The sequence below is a fragment of the Natrix helvetica genome, assembly GCF_964273705.1.
Source record: "Natrix helvetica genome assembly, chromosome: 7".
NCBI classification, from domain to species: domain Eukaryota; kingdom Metazoa; phylum Chordata; class Lepidosauria; order Squamata; family Natricidae; genus Natrix; species Natrix helvetica.
In genome coordinates, this window is record NC_138558.1 from 11,103,544 (window position 1) to 11,120,248 (window position 16,705).

General features: G+C 40.6%; 1 protein-coding gene across 4 annotated transcripts in view; it reads right to left on the minus strand.

Moving 5' to 3' along the window:
* The window catches only part of TMEM150C (transmembrane protein 150C), a 47,136-nt gene continuing 30,431 nt past the window's right edge, over positions 1 to 16,705 (minus strand). For 3 of the 4 annotated variants that reach the window (XM_081959234.1, XM_081959231.1, XM_081959232.1), the window contains 5 exons: positions 15,921 to 15,956; positions 15,705 to 15,772; positions 11,503 to 11,630; positions 7,105 to 7,282; positions 1 to 3,023 (listed from right to left, as the gene is read on the minus strand). In XM_081959234.1, the coding sequence (XP_081815360.1) occupies positions 2,812 to 3,023; positions 7,105 to 7,282; positions 11,503 to 11,630; positions 15,705 to 15,772; positions 15,921 to 15,956 (622 nt within the window). In that variant the 3' untranslated portion in view covers positions 1 to 2,811. The remainder of the gene's footprint in view (positions 3,024 to 7,104; positions 7,283 to 11,502; positions 11,631 to 15,704; positions 15,773 to 15,920; positions 15,957 to 16,705) is intronic. The other variant, XM_081959233.1, reaches the window with a different exon arrangement.

Consider the following 16,705-nt stretch of genomic DNA (forward strand, 5'->3'; position numbering starts at 1 on the left):
TTTCCATAAAAGAAATTTATTTAGTGGTCACGTGTCAGTATACAGTTATGAAGTCTTTGCTCAACCATATTGAAAAATGTGCCGTAAGAAATACTTAAAAGGTATTTACACTCTTATCGTGAAAAAGAGTTGGCTTGCATATTCAATGGAGAGAGAGGAAATGTTCACAAAACAATTTTTTCCTCCCTTTCAGGAAAAAAATGCAAAATATAAATGATACAACATAAACATTTTTTTAAAAATTCACAATGAACTATTTACAGTAAAACCCATTCTAACAGAAACCCATTTAGCTGCTTGTTGGTGGATTTCTGATATTTTCAACCTTTTCATAACTGCAGATGCACAGCTGGTTTGGATTCCTCTACAGCTGGGGTAAGCAACCTGTTACCCACCAGATGTTTGTAATATAATCTCTTGCTGTTGGCCATCCTGTCCAGAGCTGATGGGAAAATGAGTTCCAAAACATCTGAGCATATTCTCTTACTTAACAGCCACTCTTAAACCCGTCTACTATAGAAACACTTGTGTATTTTACAATTCTGTGTGCGTTTATGTCCTACGTTCAAAACCATTACCACTTTGACAGAGTCTCCTATTTCTAATTATTAAACTTAAGCTTTTCACCTAATTCACTGCTCTCTCCGTTAAACATTTTCTGACTCCTAGTTCAAGCATTCATTATCTCAATCGAGATTCTGGCCCAATTCTTGAAATTTAATGTTTTGGACTTAATCCAATTGATGTTCAAGACTTACTCTGATGCAAAGGTAGAAAGGATTGTGTGGCGAATAATTTCACCCCAAAAGTCTATGCCAGGGGTGTCCAAACTTGGCAACTTTAAGACTTGTGGACTTCAACTCCCAGAATTCCCCAGCCAGCTCTGCTTGAGTTGAAGTCCACCAGTCTTAAAGTTGCCAAGTTTGGACACCCCTGGTCTATGCCTTCAAATGTAGTGATTTGATTATTCCATATGGCAAATTAGCAACTTTTCAATTGCCCCTCTACAAGCTCCTTGTTATTGCTACTTGGTGAAGTTCCAACCTCTGCTGATTTTTTTGCCACTTCAAGCCACGTTACACTTTTCTCCTTAAGTAACAGTTCTATCTCACAGGTTCACATTGGCGTATCTAGTCTTAAAATTCCAGCATAGAAACATCTTCCAATCTCTGAAAAAAAGATACGTTAAATGTACAGGCCATACATGGGGAAAAGAAAAGTCATATGCAACTTGGAAAAATTGCCTAGAAAGAGGATTTTGCAGGAGAGGCCCTTGAGATTCCTGCCTCTCTGCCAATATTAAAGGCTCAGAAACAATCTTATCCTATCCCAATCCTAACAAGCCCATCATCCATTCACTGGGCCCCAGAGGGAAGCCGCATAAAAATGTCCCTGTTTCTTTGTGTTCTTGTTCCCCAAGTCAGTGAGAAGTGAACCTGTTTTCACTATAAAGGGCGGCAAAAGCACCAGGATATGGGAAGGCAATCAAAGGCCTGATTTTTGTGAGGTCAAGCACCATCTGCTCACTCGGATGGCCCAGGCTGCAGTAAAATTGGACAGTCTGAAATGCAAAAAATGGCAGGGGAAAGATAAGATTGCACCTCAGCATAACAACTGACCTCATAAAGTCAGTAACAGAGGAAAGTGGTTTGCAAACCTCCAGAATAATCGACGTGGGAACTGTAGGTTCCATGGCCAAATGTACAGGTTATAGTAAAGTTTATACACACACAATGGTCTGCAAGATACTAGAGGTGATATTGCAATCCTAACCCTGTCACACGCACAGCCTGTCTTCTGTATGGTGTGTGCATAATAGATACCAGATGCAGCTTGCAACTTGACACTTGGACAACTCGATGCCCTATGATATGTCCACAGACCATGGTTGCTGCGTAATCCTGGTCTTATTGCAGGTAACATGACCCTCCCTTTCCGTTTTTTATAGTCACTCAAGGTGCAACTGCATATACTGTATAGCAATTGTTCATGGTTCTCTGCTACCTCTTTTGCATAACATAATATAATGCAAAATTAATAAGTTCTTTCAGCCAGTCGCAAGAGAACTATGGGAAACAAACCTAAACCCAACATCTCATACCGTGTTATAAAATGCCTTAAGCAAAAAAAAAAGGAGCAAAGAGGTAGTGTGGACAAAATGTTTCAAACTGAGCCATTTGGTGGACCGAGCATCCTGTGCTAAAAGAGCAACCATTATCCTAAGCAAGACTTGGACTGTTTTGAACATTGGGCGAAATGTGCCAGCAATGCTCTGCTTTTTGAGCCCAGAAAACGTGGAGGAAGTTTTTCACTTGAAACAGCCGTTTTGCATTTGAGGCAGAATGTCCTGAAAGGGGTGGGGTTGTTGTTTTTTCCCTCCCAAAAGGAACTGGACTTTGAAGATGTTTCGCTTCTCATCCAAGAAGCTTTTTCCGTTCTGACTGAAGAACTGAAAGGAACTGAAGTCAGAACGGAAGAAGCTTCTTGGATGAGTAGCGAAACATCTTCAAGGAAAAACAAATGTCCAATTGGGACAACCATCATCCAGGTGATGGAGAATCTCCACTGAGAATTTTGAGGCAGGATGTATGTGCTCAAACCGAAAGAGATTCAGTTGGAAACATTTTTTTTTTAAATCCATGCAAAGAGGCATCTAGTTCGTTCTTCGGAAGAAAGTTTGGGCGATTGCAGAGAGAAATTAGCAAAAACAAAACAAAAAACAAAAAGACTAAATCACAGTAAATGAAAGGGGCTGTTGAGTTCAATCCTTTGACATCAAACATCATCCGCCTGGTCAGTTTGGGAGTTGGGTTACACCTGATCTGTTTGATACTCGGAGGCTTCAGAGAGGCTTTCGGAGAAGCTGAGGAAATTCTCTTGGTACTCGGAGCAAATGATCTCGAACCGGTAGTGTCTGAATTCTACCGCGAAGGAGCCGAAGAAACATAGGAAGCACATCACCATTCCCCACTGGATCCGTGACGCCTGCATGTGCAACTTAAACTCATTCATCAAAATGAAATCTGAAGGAGGGTCAAGGAAAAGGCACAGAAACATACACAGCAAGAGGAGCAAAATGACATGGGCACTGAGAAAAGTGATTTATGACCATTTTTCACACACTGTTGCAGCATCCCCATGATCAAAAAAGCCAACACAGTCCTAGGCTGCATCAACAGAGGGATAGAATCAAGATCAGGTGAAGGGCTAATGCTACTTTATAATGCCTTGGTAAGGCCACACTTGGAATACTGCATTCAGTTCTGGTCGCCACGATGTAGAAAAGATGTGGAGACTCTGGAAAGAGTGCAGAGAAGATCAACAAAGATGATTAGGGGACTGGAGACTAAAACATATGAAGAACGGTTGCAGGAACTGGGTATGTTTAGCTTAAGAGAAAGAAGGACTAGGGGAGACATGATAGCAGTCTTCCAATATCTCAGGGGTTGCCACAAAGAAGAGGGAGTCAAGCTATTCTCCAAGGCACCTGAGGACAGAACAAGAAGCAATGGGTGGAAACTAATCAAGGAGAGAAGCATCTTAGAACTGAGGAGAAACTTCCTGACAGTTAGAACAATTAATCAGTGGAACAGCTTGCCTCCAGAAGTTGTGAATGCCCCAACACTGAAAGTCTTTAAGAAGATGTTGGATAGCCATTTGTCTGAAACAGTATAGGGTTTCCTGCCTAGGCAGGGGGTTGGACTAGAAGACCTCCAAGGTCCCTTCGAACTCTGCTATTGTATTGTATTGTATTGTATTGTATTGTATTGTATTGTATTGTATTGTATCACACGATCAAAAGTCAGGAGCTTGGCAACCGGCATGTATTTATAAGGATTTCAGTGTCTCGGGAGGGGGACGGGGGGGATGGGGGACATGTGATCACTTTTTGTGATCTTCCAATCACATTTTCTTAAGTTATTAAGTATTGTAAAATACAAAATACAAAAAGAAATAAGAGGACAACGTGCGGGAAGGGAAAAGGAAAGAGAAAGAAAAGTGAGGAAAGATAGGAAAACTTTTTGTGATCTTCGACAAGTCAATGAGGAAGCCAGATTCACTTAACAACTGTGTTACTAACTTAACAACTGCAGTGATTCACTTAACAACTGTGGCAAGGTCATAAAATGGGGCAAAACAACTCTCTTGCTTAACAACAGAAATAGTTGGCAGAATTGTAAGCTCTATTTCGTATTGCTTATTCAACCAAGGATTGCAACTTCATTAGTCACGAGAACAAAACCAGATCAACCTAAGGTAAGCAACTGGAAATGTTATTCCTGGGCTGATAAGATTCGTACATATATTGCTGCTTGTGTTTTCCCCCCCACAGTATATATATTCATTAACACAAAGATTAGATATCGCATGTTACAATAAAGGTAAGTTTCTCAGGAAGACGAGGCGTATGCCATTAGACTGATTGTGATTAGGGTAGATGATTAGGGTAGTGTTTTGCACAACCCTGAAGTTCTACAAGAATTTGATAAGATATAGCTTATGTGGCAGATTAAGGGGGTAAAAGGATGAATAAATAAGTCATCTCAAACACAGCCATTTTTTTAAATCTTCAGAGTTTGTCTCTGGTGTAGGCAATCTGGGGGAAAATTTCTTTCTAACTATCAGATTCCACAGCCTAAATAGGTTTGGAAAATATTTGACATAAAGCATTAGATCTGGAATTTTTAATAGCATAAACCTATATTCAAGCCCTGCTTAAAAATGATCTCATCAAGAAAGAAACAGAATATTCCCTGTGGGTTATTTTCTCAAGCTGTAGGAAATTCCCAGCGGTCCATGGGTTGGCCTCCAGCTGTTTTTAGATTGAAATTTTCATAATTTCACAATACTGTCTTCCTGTTAGAATCAATTTGAGTTCAGGGCTGCGCATTTTCCATTCCTTTTCTAGGGAGAGAACATTCCACAGAAAAATCCAAATAGACTTTAGAAATTTAGATGCACATGAACATTGGAATGCTAAGAAAAATATCTAGCAAATTCATTTTCCATTGAATGATTAAACTATTAAACGCAGAGATCCTGTCTGTTCACTGCACTTCTCATGTGGATACACCTGTATTCACACAATGCGGACGGCCCCAAATGCTATCAAAGAATGCAAAAACATGTCCATGTTATTGCCACTCTATTGCACTGAACTTTTGACCAAGATTTCAGCTTACTCTGCCGTCCAAATGCTGTCCTTACTCTTCTTTCCTTATTTTCCATAAACCCTAAAAACAGTTTTTTAAGGTTTATGGAAAATAAGAGTTTCAAATCAAAATATATGGATTTATGTATAAATCTAGAATGGTGGATATTCCAAGCTTGGACAACATAGAGGTACCATATTGTACATCTAAGATTTTAATTGAACAGCTATGTGTGATGAACAGGGTAAGAATAAGGTTATAACATCTGCAAATTCATTAAGTGGACTTTTTTATATTGCACCGAAATCCCTGGTTTTCCAGAGTCTTTTTAAGAAGTAAATCAGTACATCAAAAACAATGTTTTTCAAACTGTGATGATGATGATGATGATAATAATAGAAGAAGAAGAAGAAGAAGAAGAAGAAGAAGAAGAAGAAGAAGAAGAAGAAGAAGAAGAAGAAGAAGAAGAAGAAGAAGAAGAAGAAGAAGATCACACTTGGGTACTTATAAATTCTACTAATAAATCCTTGTCTAGATTTATTATAAAAATGTTAGATAATTACAATAATAATAATGAAATGTTAATGGATAATGTTTAATTATTTTAGATGTGTTAGTATTGCTGAAAGCAATTGGATATAAGCACGAGGTTTATAGAAATAGCTAATGAATGCCAGTATATGGTTGTGTCTTTAAATATAAATGATTCTAGATAAAAGCACGTTTAAACAATTATAGTTAAATGAGAATGATGGTACATTGATGGTAAAATACATAAAGATTTTTTATTTAAAATGTACAATCCAATATGAATGAAGTATAAAGAATGATTGTGGTAGTAACGCACGAAATTTATTTGTAACCAATTGACATGCTTTCTGGAAGATGTAATGAAGAATGTTTTGTGTGTGTGATTTGTTTAATTAAAACAATAAAAAAAATTCAAAAAAAAAAAGAAGAAGCTGCAAGAAGATCACACATCCTGGCTACAAACAATGGCATGACAAAATAGCAAGAATGGTTCATTGGAAGATCTGCAAGAAATAACATTTCCTGCAAGCAAAAAGTGGTAGTAAATGAAGAAGTTAAAGTGCTCCAGGACTTTAAAATTCAAACAAAGCATCTGGAAGGTAACATCCCCAATTTAGCAATTTTAGATAAGAAAGACAAAGAAGTCTGAAGATAGTGAACATTGCACTACCTGGAGATAGCAGAACAGAAAAGAAAAAATGGAGGGGTGGGGAGGAATCAAAAAATATAAAGGCCTGCAAATAGAAGTAGAACAACCATGGCAAAAGAAACAAATGTAGTACCATGAGTAACATGTGCATTGGATGCAATCCCAAAACATCTGGAGCACCAGTTAAACACCATCAGTCCAAAAAAATCACCATCAGTCAATTGCAAAAGGCAACTTTGTATGAACTGTTTATGACAATACCCTTTAACACAGGGGTGAAATCCATCAGGTTCTGACAGGTTCTGGAGAACTGGTAGTGGAAATTTTGAGTAGTTCGGAGAACCGGCAAATGCCACCTCTGGCTGGCCCCAGAGTGGGGTAGGAATGGAGATTTTGCTGTATCCTTCCCCTGCCTTCCCCACCAAGCCACACCATGCCCACCAAGCCACGCCCTTAGAACTGGTAGTAAAAAAAATTAAATTTCACCACTGCTTTAACATCATCACTGTGCAACCAACTATAATAATTCAAATGCAGCTAATTTTTAAGCACTAAAGCTTTGTTTCTTCAACTATTGAAACCTGGGAAATTTGAAAACCCCTAATCTGGGCCATTTGGCTTTAAAATGGGGTTTTCTCCAAACATCAAATGAAGTACATAAAAAAAAGCCACAGAACTGAATTTAGTAACCATCCAGAAACAGCTTATCAGGATGCAAGCTGGGTTTGTTTGTTTTTGTTTAAAGCAATACTTGCATTTTGAAAAGGATACAAAGGACTAGGCACAGAGTTATTGCCGCTGACAAAACCACTCGTGGGATTCCAGCTTTTCTACCTTCATTCTTCAGGTTTATTTTGAGGGTTAGTGCGGACTGAATCCAGCAGGCCATAGTGCCGAAACCAAAGGCCAAAAAGGTGCCAACGTTGTGTATTTCTTCATCATTGGAAAGCTAAAAAGGACACAAAACATGTGACTTTGGTTAATACACTCAGTTTAAAAAAAACACTCAGCCAACTTTCCCTAAGAATTCCACTTTCTATTGCTTAACTCAGAATGCCTTAATATATCTGCAGTGTGCCTTGGGACAGCTGAAGGTCTTTGCTTTCCATAGCCAAGAAATGTTTTGTTTATCTTTTGACTTCCAAACTGATCGATGTAATTCTCATTGAAATGACTGTAATTGAGCCCAGAATGATCATACTAAGTCATGTTGGTGATTAAGTCGGTCTCCAAGTGATCTATCCAATTTTATGACCCTTTCTTCCAGTTTAACATTTTATTGAGTTATAAAATATTGCGAAATACAAAATAAAATAGAAAAGCGGTGGGGAGGAAAAGGGGGGAAGAGCAGTGAGGAAGGATAAGGAAAAAGAAAAAAGAAAAAGTAACATTGAGACTTTTGAGTCTCTCTGTTTGTAAGGCCTTAACATCAAATCACAAACTTTTTGCTTTTTCATAATAAAAAGAACAAGCCATTTCTGTAATGATCCGTCAATCTAATCAGTAAAACAAAATATCAAAAGTTTCATTCTTCTCCACTTCAAGCACGAAGTTCAGAAGCGGATTTTTATGACTTTTTCTGAAGTAGTTGTTTAGAAAACAGGGCAGCCTTTAAGTGAATCCATTGCCTGCCGTGAATGTTTCTGCCCAAAACCAAAAGTTCAAAAACATTGTAAATCAGGGGTGTCAAACTCAAGGGCCAGATTTGGCCCACGGGGTGCTTAAAGGTGGCCTGCGGGGCTGGTCTGGAAATAAGAAAGGACTGGCCTGTGGTGGCCTCTGGCACCCAAAATGGAGTGCAGGGGGCCTGCCCATGGGCACACACACCCGTACCCCGTTTTGGCCAGTGAAGTGTTGCAGGAGGCCGTCCAGGCGGAAAATGGGGGACGGGGGCCCGTGTGGAAACACACACACACACATACCGTTTTGGCCGGCAGGATGCTGTAGGAGGCATCCGTTCTGTCTCCACCCACCCCGTCCGCCTGGCCCGCGGAGGAGAACTACAATCCTGATCCGGCCCTTGCAGAAATCCAGTTTGACACCCCTGTGGTAAATTGTGGTGACCGTAGGATGCTGCAAATGGCTGTGAATACAGGCTGGTTGCTGGTTGCCAAGCAAAAATAGGATCACATGACTAGAGGGGCAGAACTCAAATCTGGGTCATAACCTGGAGAAGCAACTGGTCATAAACGGAGGACTACCTACAGCTCTCACATATTTGGAGCTATGAGTTAAAGGATGTTGACATTCTTATGTCATTTCCGAAGAAGACCAAAAGAGATCACTGAGACAGTTCCATCTTTTCATCATCTCTTATCCCAGATAATGTAGGTACTAATTAGACTGAGGCTGCCTATGGATTCTAACTGCTCACCCTGAGCTATTAAAACTAAGCATATTTTATTTCAGATTTGCAGGTTTTCATCTCTTAATAGACCACAGTCCTAGTCTTGTGCAAATCCATCAATCTTGTTTCTCGGGCTCGTTTCTTATTTATTTATGAAGGTACCACTATCACAAATTTGCCAAATCTCTCAGCTGCCTGGAGCCAAAGAGGTAATACAGAAACATTTATGGCTTGACCCCCCAATCAAGATTTTGGCCCATGGAAATACAATTTAGGTACTATATATCCAGGCATGTTCAATGGATCCTGCCCTTCTGCCATATAGTTTTCCTACAGAAAAACTGAAGGAAGTTCAGAAAAGGGTTGTTTTGCTGAAGCGAGACAAACGTCACCCAAAAGATCTTGCTAAGCACCCAATTACCTTCACTGTCTAGCATAATGGCTTAGTCAATTCAGAAGAAAGCCATTTATAGGTAACTGGGACATTCATTAATTGGGACAGGAAAAAAGAGTTCTGGATGTAAGTCATAATTTGCTACACTACATTTCATTGAATAAACCATAATAGTTTATGCAAAAAGGAAAGCCTTAAGCCATGGCTAGATATAATGGTATGTGATCTTGGGAGACTGGGCAAAGAGTCACTGCCAAGGGAAAAAATAAAGGTTTTCCCTGTCTATTCATTTCTTCCTCTAGGGGGCGGTGCACATCTGCATTTCTTAGCAGAGAGAGCCAGTGTTGTCTGAAGACATTTCTGTGGTTATCTGGCCAGCATGACTCTATGACGAGGTGCACGGATAACCTTTCCACACTATTTATCTACTCACATTTGCATGCTTTCGAACAGCTAGGTCGGCAGGAGCTTGAGCGAATAACGGGAGCTCACCCCATCACATGGCACTGGGGACTCAAACCCAGACTGTCAGCTTTCCAGCTGATAAGCTCAGCTATTTTAACTCTCTGAACCATCGACAAGGGAATGGCCAGATAAAAACTCGCATAACCCACAACAGGATAGTTAGTGGGAGCAAGAGGCTCCGAAGAGATCCTTCCTAGTTTCTTTTTTTTTTAATTTTTAGTCTCATACACACATTTACAAGTATACATTCTCTTAGTTACTATTCTTATCACATTTTCACACTTTTAAACATTCATTTTTCCATATAAAAAATTAAAATATATAATCGGGATTGCTTTGCTTACCATCCTGTACACCTATTTTGTCTTACGAACACCCTACTTTCCTTTCCTTTCCTTTTCTCCCTCCATCCCTTCTCTAATTTCTTCTTTCCTCGTCTCCTTTCCCTTTACCTTCTTTCCCTTCCTCTCCCCTACTCTTCTCTACCTCTTCCCCTTCGTACCCTCTCTCCTCCTCTTCCTATCCCTCTCAATCTTCCTCTCCTTTCCTCTTTCTTCTTTCCCTCTCCTTCCCTCTCTTCTCCTCTCCTTCCTTTCCACTTCTATTGTTGTGGTTGTCTATTTTCCTCTTCCGTCTGGAAGACCCTTCCTAGTTTCTCAGGCTGTAAAGGAGGTGTGTGTGTGTGTGTGTGTGTGTGTGTGCGTGTGCGTGTGTGTTTGTGTGTGGAAGGACCGTACATTCAGACTTGCGAGATTCTCTCTACCATAAAGTTGAATTAACTCCTCTTATTTTAATAAAAGTTTTATTTTCAAACAAACACAAACACACAACACGTATAACATAAAAGCCTCTTCAACTACATACAGTGTGTCGATTGGTTACAAGGTCTTTCTGCATCCTTTCCATAGTCATCACTTGAATTTTATCAAAATTCACATATTGTCAATCAAGATATCTTTGTATACATTGTTATTATGCTTCCTTTGTTTGATTATCACTATTATCTCTCCATGTTAGACAAGGTATTCTAAATATATAACCATTAATATTATGATTTATTATATCATCTTCAATATATCCAATAATAAAGAGTTATTTTTTTATCCTATTCTAAGTCATTCTATTATTTTAGCATTGATAACATTCTCTAACAATTTTCAATTCCATGTTTTTTTCGCATTAGTATCATCAATCTAATATACATGTATACAAATTGTTATAATTATTAAACACCCATTAAGCCTAGCTATTATTACATCCTTTCAACATAAGGCATATTAAATTTGAAGTAAATTTATATTATGACATTTCATTACATCATCCTGAAATCATCCAATGATATTACATCTTTATATTCTATTCTATATAGAATTGTTTATCTTTTATAAAAAGGCTTTTCAACATCATCTCCATAATCCTCACAGTTTGTATAAAATTTCAGATTATCAATCTAGTATATATAAATGCTTTGTTATCATTATTAATCATTTATTTGACTATAGCTATTATTGCGTTGTACATAGCACTCAAAATTTAACTACATTTAACTAAATTTTATTGTGACATTTCATTTCATCATCCTGTATCCTTCCAGAAATAGTGTAGTCCAATATCTCTTGCCATTTGTAAAGTCTGTATTCTAAGTATTTTCTTGATAAGTCTTATGTGGACTTCTCTTAAGAACCTGTTGTTCATTGCATGCCTTATAAGGATTCGAAACCCTCTACCTGCTCCTTTTATCAACTTAACTTTTGTTATCATTAGTGCTTCTGCCGAGATCACTCTCATTATTTCTGCCGAATTAACTCCTCTTGTTGTTGATTCCTATCTGGTTTACCGCAGGAGATCAACACTAGGTTTATGTCACCCACGAATCCAAAAGCAACAAAATGATGTTACTGCAGAATGAAAGGTGTGACACCCCCACCCCCACCCCACCAGTAAGGAGGAGAAAACGAAATACCTGGAAATTGCCCAGAAGGGTCATTCCAAAAGAAGCCAAGCAAAAGGCCACCAAGCCACTGATATTGAGCCATGGTGTCAAAACCTTTGGCTTTAGCTGAATGAAGCGGAGGACAGATATGACCAGGGCTGAAAATAAAGAGAAAAAAATTGGTGACGCAGCTCTGCAATTTTAACTTCCACAATAAAATAAAAGCTATTAACGTCCATGTAAAGACCCATTTACAGGGATAGGTATTGTCACCTTCTTGCAAAACGATTGTTAGCAGAGGTTGAACAGCCCCGAAATGAATTCTCCCTTTAACTTTGTGGATGATTAAGCCAGTAATTAGCATCAGTTCCCCCACTCCTATTCCCATGGGATTAGAAATGTATAACTGAGTTTGCACACAAAGCTTAACTTGGTTTCTGAGTCAGCGTTTTTCTGCATTTATACGATTTTCTGCATTTATACTAAGCAAGTGGGCTTGGCTCACACATGCTAAAGAATGACCTAACTAAATCATGAACTAACCTGCTGTATGCTGTACGTTGCCCTGTCAGCTGACTTCGGCCTTCTTCAGGAGACTTTCCTGAAGGCTCCGGAGGGCAAAAAACGGCCCTACGGACAAACCGGAAGTCACCATTCCCAAACTTCTAGGTTCCCCATAGGGCCGTTTTTCATCCCCCGGAGGCTTCAGGGAAGCTCCTGAAGCTTCTGGAGGGCCTCAGGGGGAGGCAGGGGGATGCTTTCACCCTCCCCAAGCTCCTAGAAAGCCTCTGGAGCCTGGGGAAGGCGAAAAAAACATGTCAAAAGTGGGGGGGGGCACTGTTTGCCCGCGCATGTGAGCTGGGTCGCGCGCATAGCATTATGGGTGTGGCATACCCACACACGATCCCCCTGCGCTCTCCCCAGTTTTGGCACGGGAGCCAAAAAAGGTTAGCCATCACCGGTATAGAAAATTTATTGTTTATCTTAGCAATAATATGGCCCTGGTTCTCCTCCTCAGCCACTTTAAGTTATGTGGACTTCGACTTTTAGAATTCCTCATCCAGCATGGTTTGTATGCTCAAACTCTTTTTCTGAATATATGTACAGGTAGGTCTTGACGTACGACACTTCATTTAGTGACTGTTCGAAGTTGCAACGGCATTGAAAAAAAGTGACTTATGGCTCTTTTTCACACTTAACAACCGCTGCAGCATCCCCACGGTCACATGATCAAACCAACCGACTCGTGACGGTTGCAGCCATCCCCTTTTGCGACCTTCTGGTCAATGGGAAAGCCAGTTGTCAGTAGCACAACTGTTATTACTAACTTAACAACTGCAGTGATTCACCTAACATCTGTGGCAGCGGTGGGTTCCGGCTGGCACTACTGCCGGTTCACTCGTGTGCACGCTTCTCTCCTCGCACAACTGAAAAACAAGATGGCGCCGACGACAATGCTGACCGGGGAACCAGTTCAGGGGTGTGGCAGGCCTGGATCACTGCCAGTTCCAGCGACCCAGGCCGCCAAACCACTACCAGTTCAGCTGAACTGGTCCGAACTGGTAGGAACCCACCACTGATCTGTGGCAAGCAGATTGTAAAATGGGGCAAAACTTCCTTAACCACTGTCTCCCTTAGCAACTGACATTTTGAGCTCAATTGTAGTCATAAATTGAGGACTACCTGTACAGTACAGTACAGGGCTATGCTTTCCGGGATATAATTTCTAAGAGTCATTTCATTTTCTGCAAGAATAACCATAGGTTTGCGCCAATCGTAATAGTGAAGCTGCTTCACCTTCGGGACTAAGTATGGGGTCTTAAAATAATTAAACAGCCCTTGGAGCAAAACACTAAATACATATTTTCACGCTGGCAATGCAACTGATGAATGCTTATATTTATCAAACGTGTGGTTAATGTAGGAGTTAAAGGGGAACACACCCATCTAGGCCAACATCTTGTTTGCAAGTGGCAAGGCAAACATTCCTGAGAAGCTACGCAAGGAAAATAAAGAAAGAGTATTCCCCTTTTGCTCCTGCACTTAACACTGTACGACAGGCACGATATCTGAGAAATTAGAACGCCACAACTTGGCATTCATCCCTGAACACCTCCTGATGGTAAAAGCAGATCAACAACGGGCCTAATTTCTGAGAGTGGTAGTCAACTCCTTTCTTCTGGACATAGCCAAGCAGAAGGGCCACTTAGTGGGGATACTGAGCAAAGAGTTGGTCTCAGTGTCCTAAGATTCATTTGTGGTGGAGATATGGACCTTTGCTCTCTACCTCTGCCTTGTTGGCCCTTTTACTCTTACTACAAGATGATTCGTCAAGCCCTGGAAGATTTAACCAAGTTCGTTGTATTTATTTTCTACAATGACAATAAAGGCTATACCCGTGATGGTGAGCCTATGGCACATGTGCCACAGGTGGCAGGCGGAGCCATGTCTGCTGGCACGCGAGCCGTCAGCTCCAGGGCACATGCGCACACCGGAAGGCTGATTTTCGGCCTTCCGGAGGATCGGGGGAGGCCATTTTCTCTCTCCGCAGGCTTCAGAAAAACCTCCAGAGCACGGGGAAGGTGAAAAACATGCCCAATGGGCCAACTGGAAGTTTGGAAACGAACTTCAGATAGGCCTGTTGGGCCCGCTTTTCGCCCTCCCCAGGCTCCGGAGGCTTTCCTGGAGCCCGGAGAGGGCGAAACAGCCTCCCCTGGGGCCCCCGGAGGAAATACCAAGCTTAATTTGGAGGCGAATAATGCGCTGTGCATGGGGGGGAGAGCGTGGGGTGAGTTGTGCATGCATGCGCATGTGGAGGTGCGCTTTGCATTATGGGTGCTGGCAGACATGCACACTCTTGTACGCGCCCCCTCACATTTTTGGCACCCAACAACAAAGAGGTTCTCCATCCTTTGGCTAAATTATTTAGGTTCTTCAGAAGATTTAGAACTTTGCAGATTCATCCATACAAGAAGCATTACTCAATGAATTTCTTGTATCCAAACTTTTCTTCCCCTCTTGACAGAGAGGCTGGCAGGAGACATCATCATGGAGTTAAGCCCATCAAGTCTGCTCCTCTTCTTTCTCCTCACATGATAGGCACACTTGAATACGAAGGCATCAACAAGGCTTTATTGTGGTTACTATTTATTGTGGATACTATACTAAGCGCTTAGTATAATCCGTTCTCAGAATTATGAAAAAAAATATTATCTAAAATCTTTTTGTGCCTCTCTATAGGGGAAGAGTGACCAACAGCCCAGACAAGGAAGAGTTACGTATAAATTGTACTTTATTGCTGTTATTATATGCACACTCACATCTGTGAGATGTTCACACACATGCAGAGTCCTCAAACAACAGTCCATAAATGTCACATGCAAACCAATAATAATAACTGAAGATATGAGGTGTTTTTTTTAAATTTCACATACAAAAAAAAAACCAATATGAAGGCACTCATGGATCGACATTGAAATACTTAACAACACATTTTTATAGGTCTAGTTCCTGCTGAGGTAGTAAGCTTTAGATCTGATGGGGCTCCCCAAAAAAACATAATTTGGCAGTGTCTTCTCAACATTATTGCCCACCAACAAGCTATCCCTAATGATAGACGGAAGAATTTTCATCTTCTGTTTTAATTACCCATAATGCTTGGATATGATGTGATTCCAGAGCTTGGTGGAGCATTTTAAAGGGCAGCCAGCTCACAACAATCTGCAGAGAGATATTAAAAAATTTGACCACCTCGTACAGTAGGACAGGCCCAATTTTAAGCAAAGTGCCTAATTTTTGAGTTGAAAGATTCCAGATATTTTCACTCTACCCGGAATCTCTACCTATCCTCTGTAAGCTGAGGCTATTAGTATAGTATAATCTTTATTGTCACTGTACTTAAATACAATGAAATTGGTTAATATTAATATTAATAGGGACTGGATATAGTGTCCATTACCGATTATTGACTAAAGCCACACTAAAGTAATAATGTGTGAGGGAAAATGATAAAACTTAGACATGCTCACTTTCTCTTTTCTATGATAATTGGAGGATGTGATTTTAAGCCCAAACCCAACTTTACCACCTCAGAAAGAATTTAGCCCTTGTAGCTTGCTGCTCCCCAAGTCTGAATGACATGGATTTTGGCTGAAACAGGAGATTCTTTAGAAAGAATGAGAAAAGATTTAAAGTAAAAATAAGAAGCCACACATTCGTCATGCAACGCCTACCTAGGAATGCTGCCATGTTCATGACTTGGCTAAATACACAGCTCGCAGGAGGAGCATCACCTGCAATACTTCAAAAATATAATGTGTTTCATTGTAAATCTACTAAGCCTGCAACAAAGGTAAATAAATCAATTTAAAATAGCACAGGATGGAACAAGCCTTGTTGGGGGAAAGAAGAGAAAAGAGGGGACCAGAGAAGGACAAGGGGGTGATTACCTTATATATGGCGGCTTTAAAGACGTTGGTTTGCTGCTGGGATACAAAAGGAAAACTAATCACACCTAAGTCAGAATAACAACGTTAGTCATTTGGTGCTACTTGTTTTGCATCGAAATACCTAGTTTTAAGCAAATGATCTACTTTCAAAGAAGATGAAACAGAGCTCTGATTGCAATCTACCCAAAACATCTACAGCTTGTTTGTTTGTTTGTTTTGTTTGTTTTATTGGATTTATATGCCGCCCTTCTCCCAAAGGACTCGGGGCGGCGTACAGCATTAAAAAACACATATTACAAAAGTTAAAAGGAAATTAGAAACAATCCAAAAAAACAAACCCAATTAATATAACACTAACATTTTAAAAATGAGATAAAATTAACAGGCCAAGCCAGCTTGCTGGAAAAGCCAACTTTTTAGGGCGCGTCGAAAGGACCAGAGGTCGGGGATTATGCGAAGCTCCGGGGGCAGCTCATTCCAGAGGGAAGGTGCTCCCACAGAGAAGGCTCTCCCCCTGAGGGTCACCAGCCGACACTGCTTGACCGACGGCACCCTGAGGAGGCCAACTCTGTGGGATCGCACTGGACGGTGGGAGGCTACTGGTGGCAGTAGGTGGTCTCGCAGGTACCCTGGGCCTAAGCCATGGAGCGCTTTAAAGGTCATAATTAATACCTTGAATCGCACCCGGAAAACAACCGGTAACCAGTGCAGGCCGCCTAAAAGGGGTGTAACCTGGGAGCACCAAGGTACCCCCATGATAACCCGCGCGGCCGCATTCTGGACCA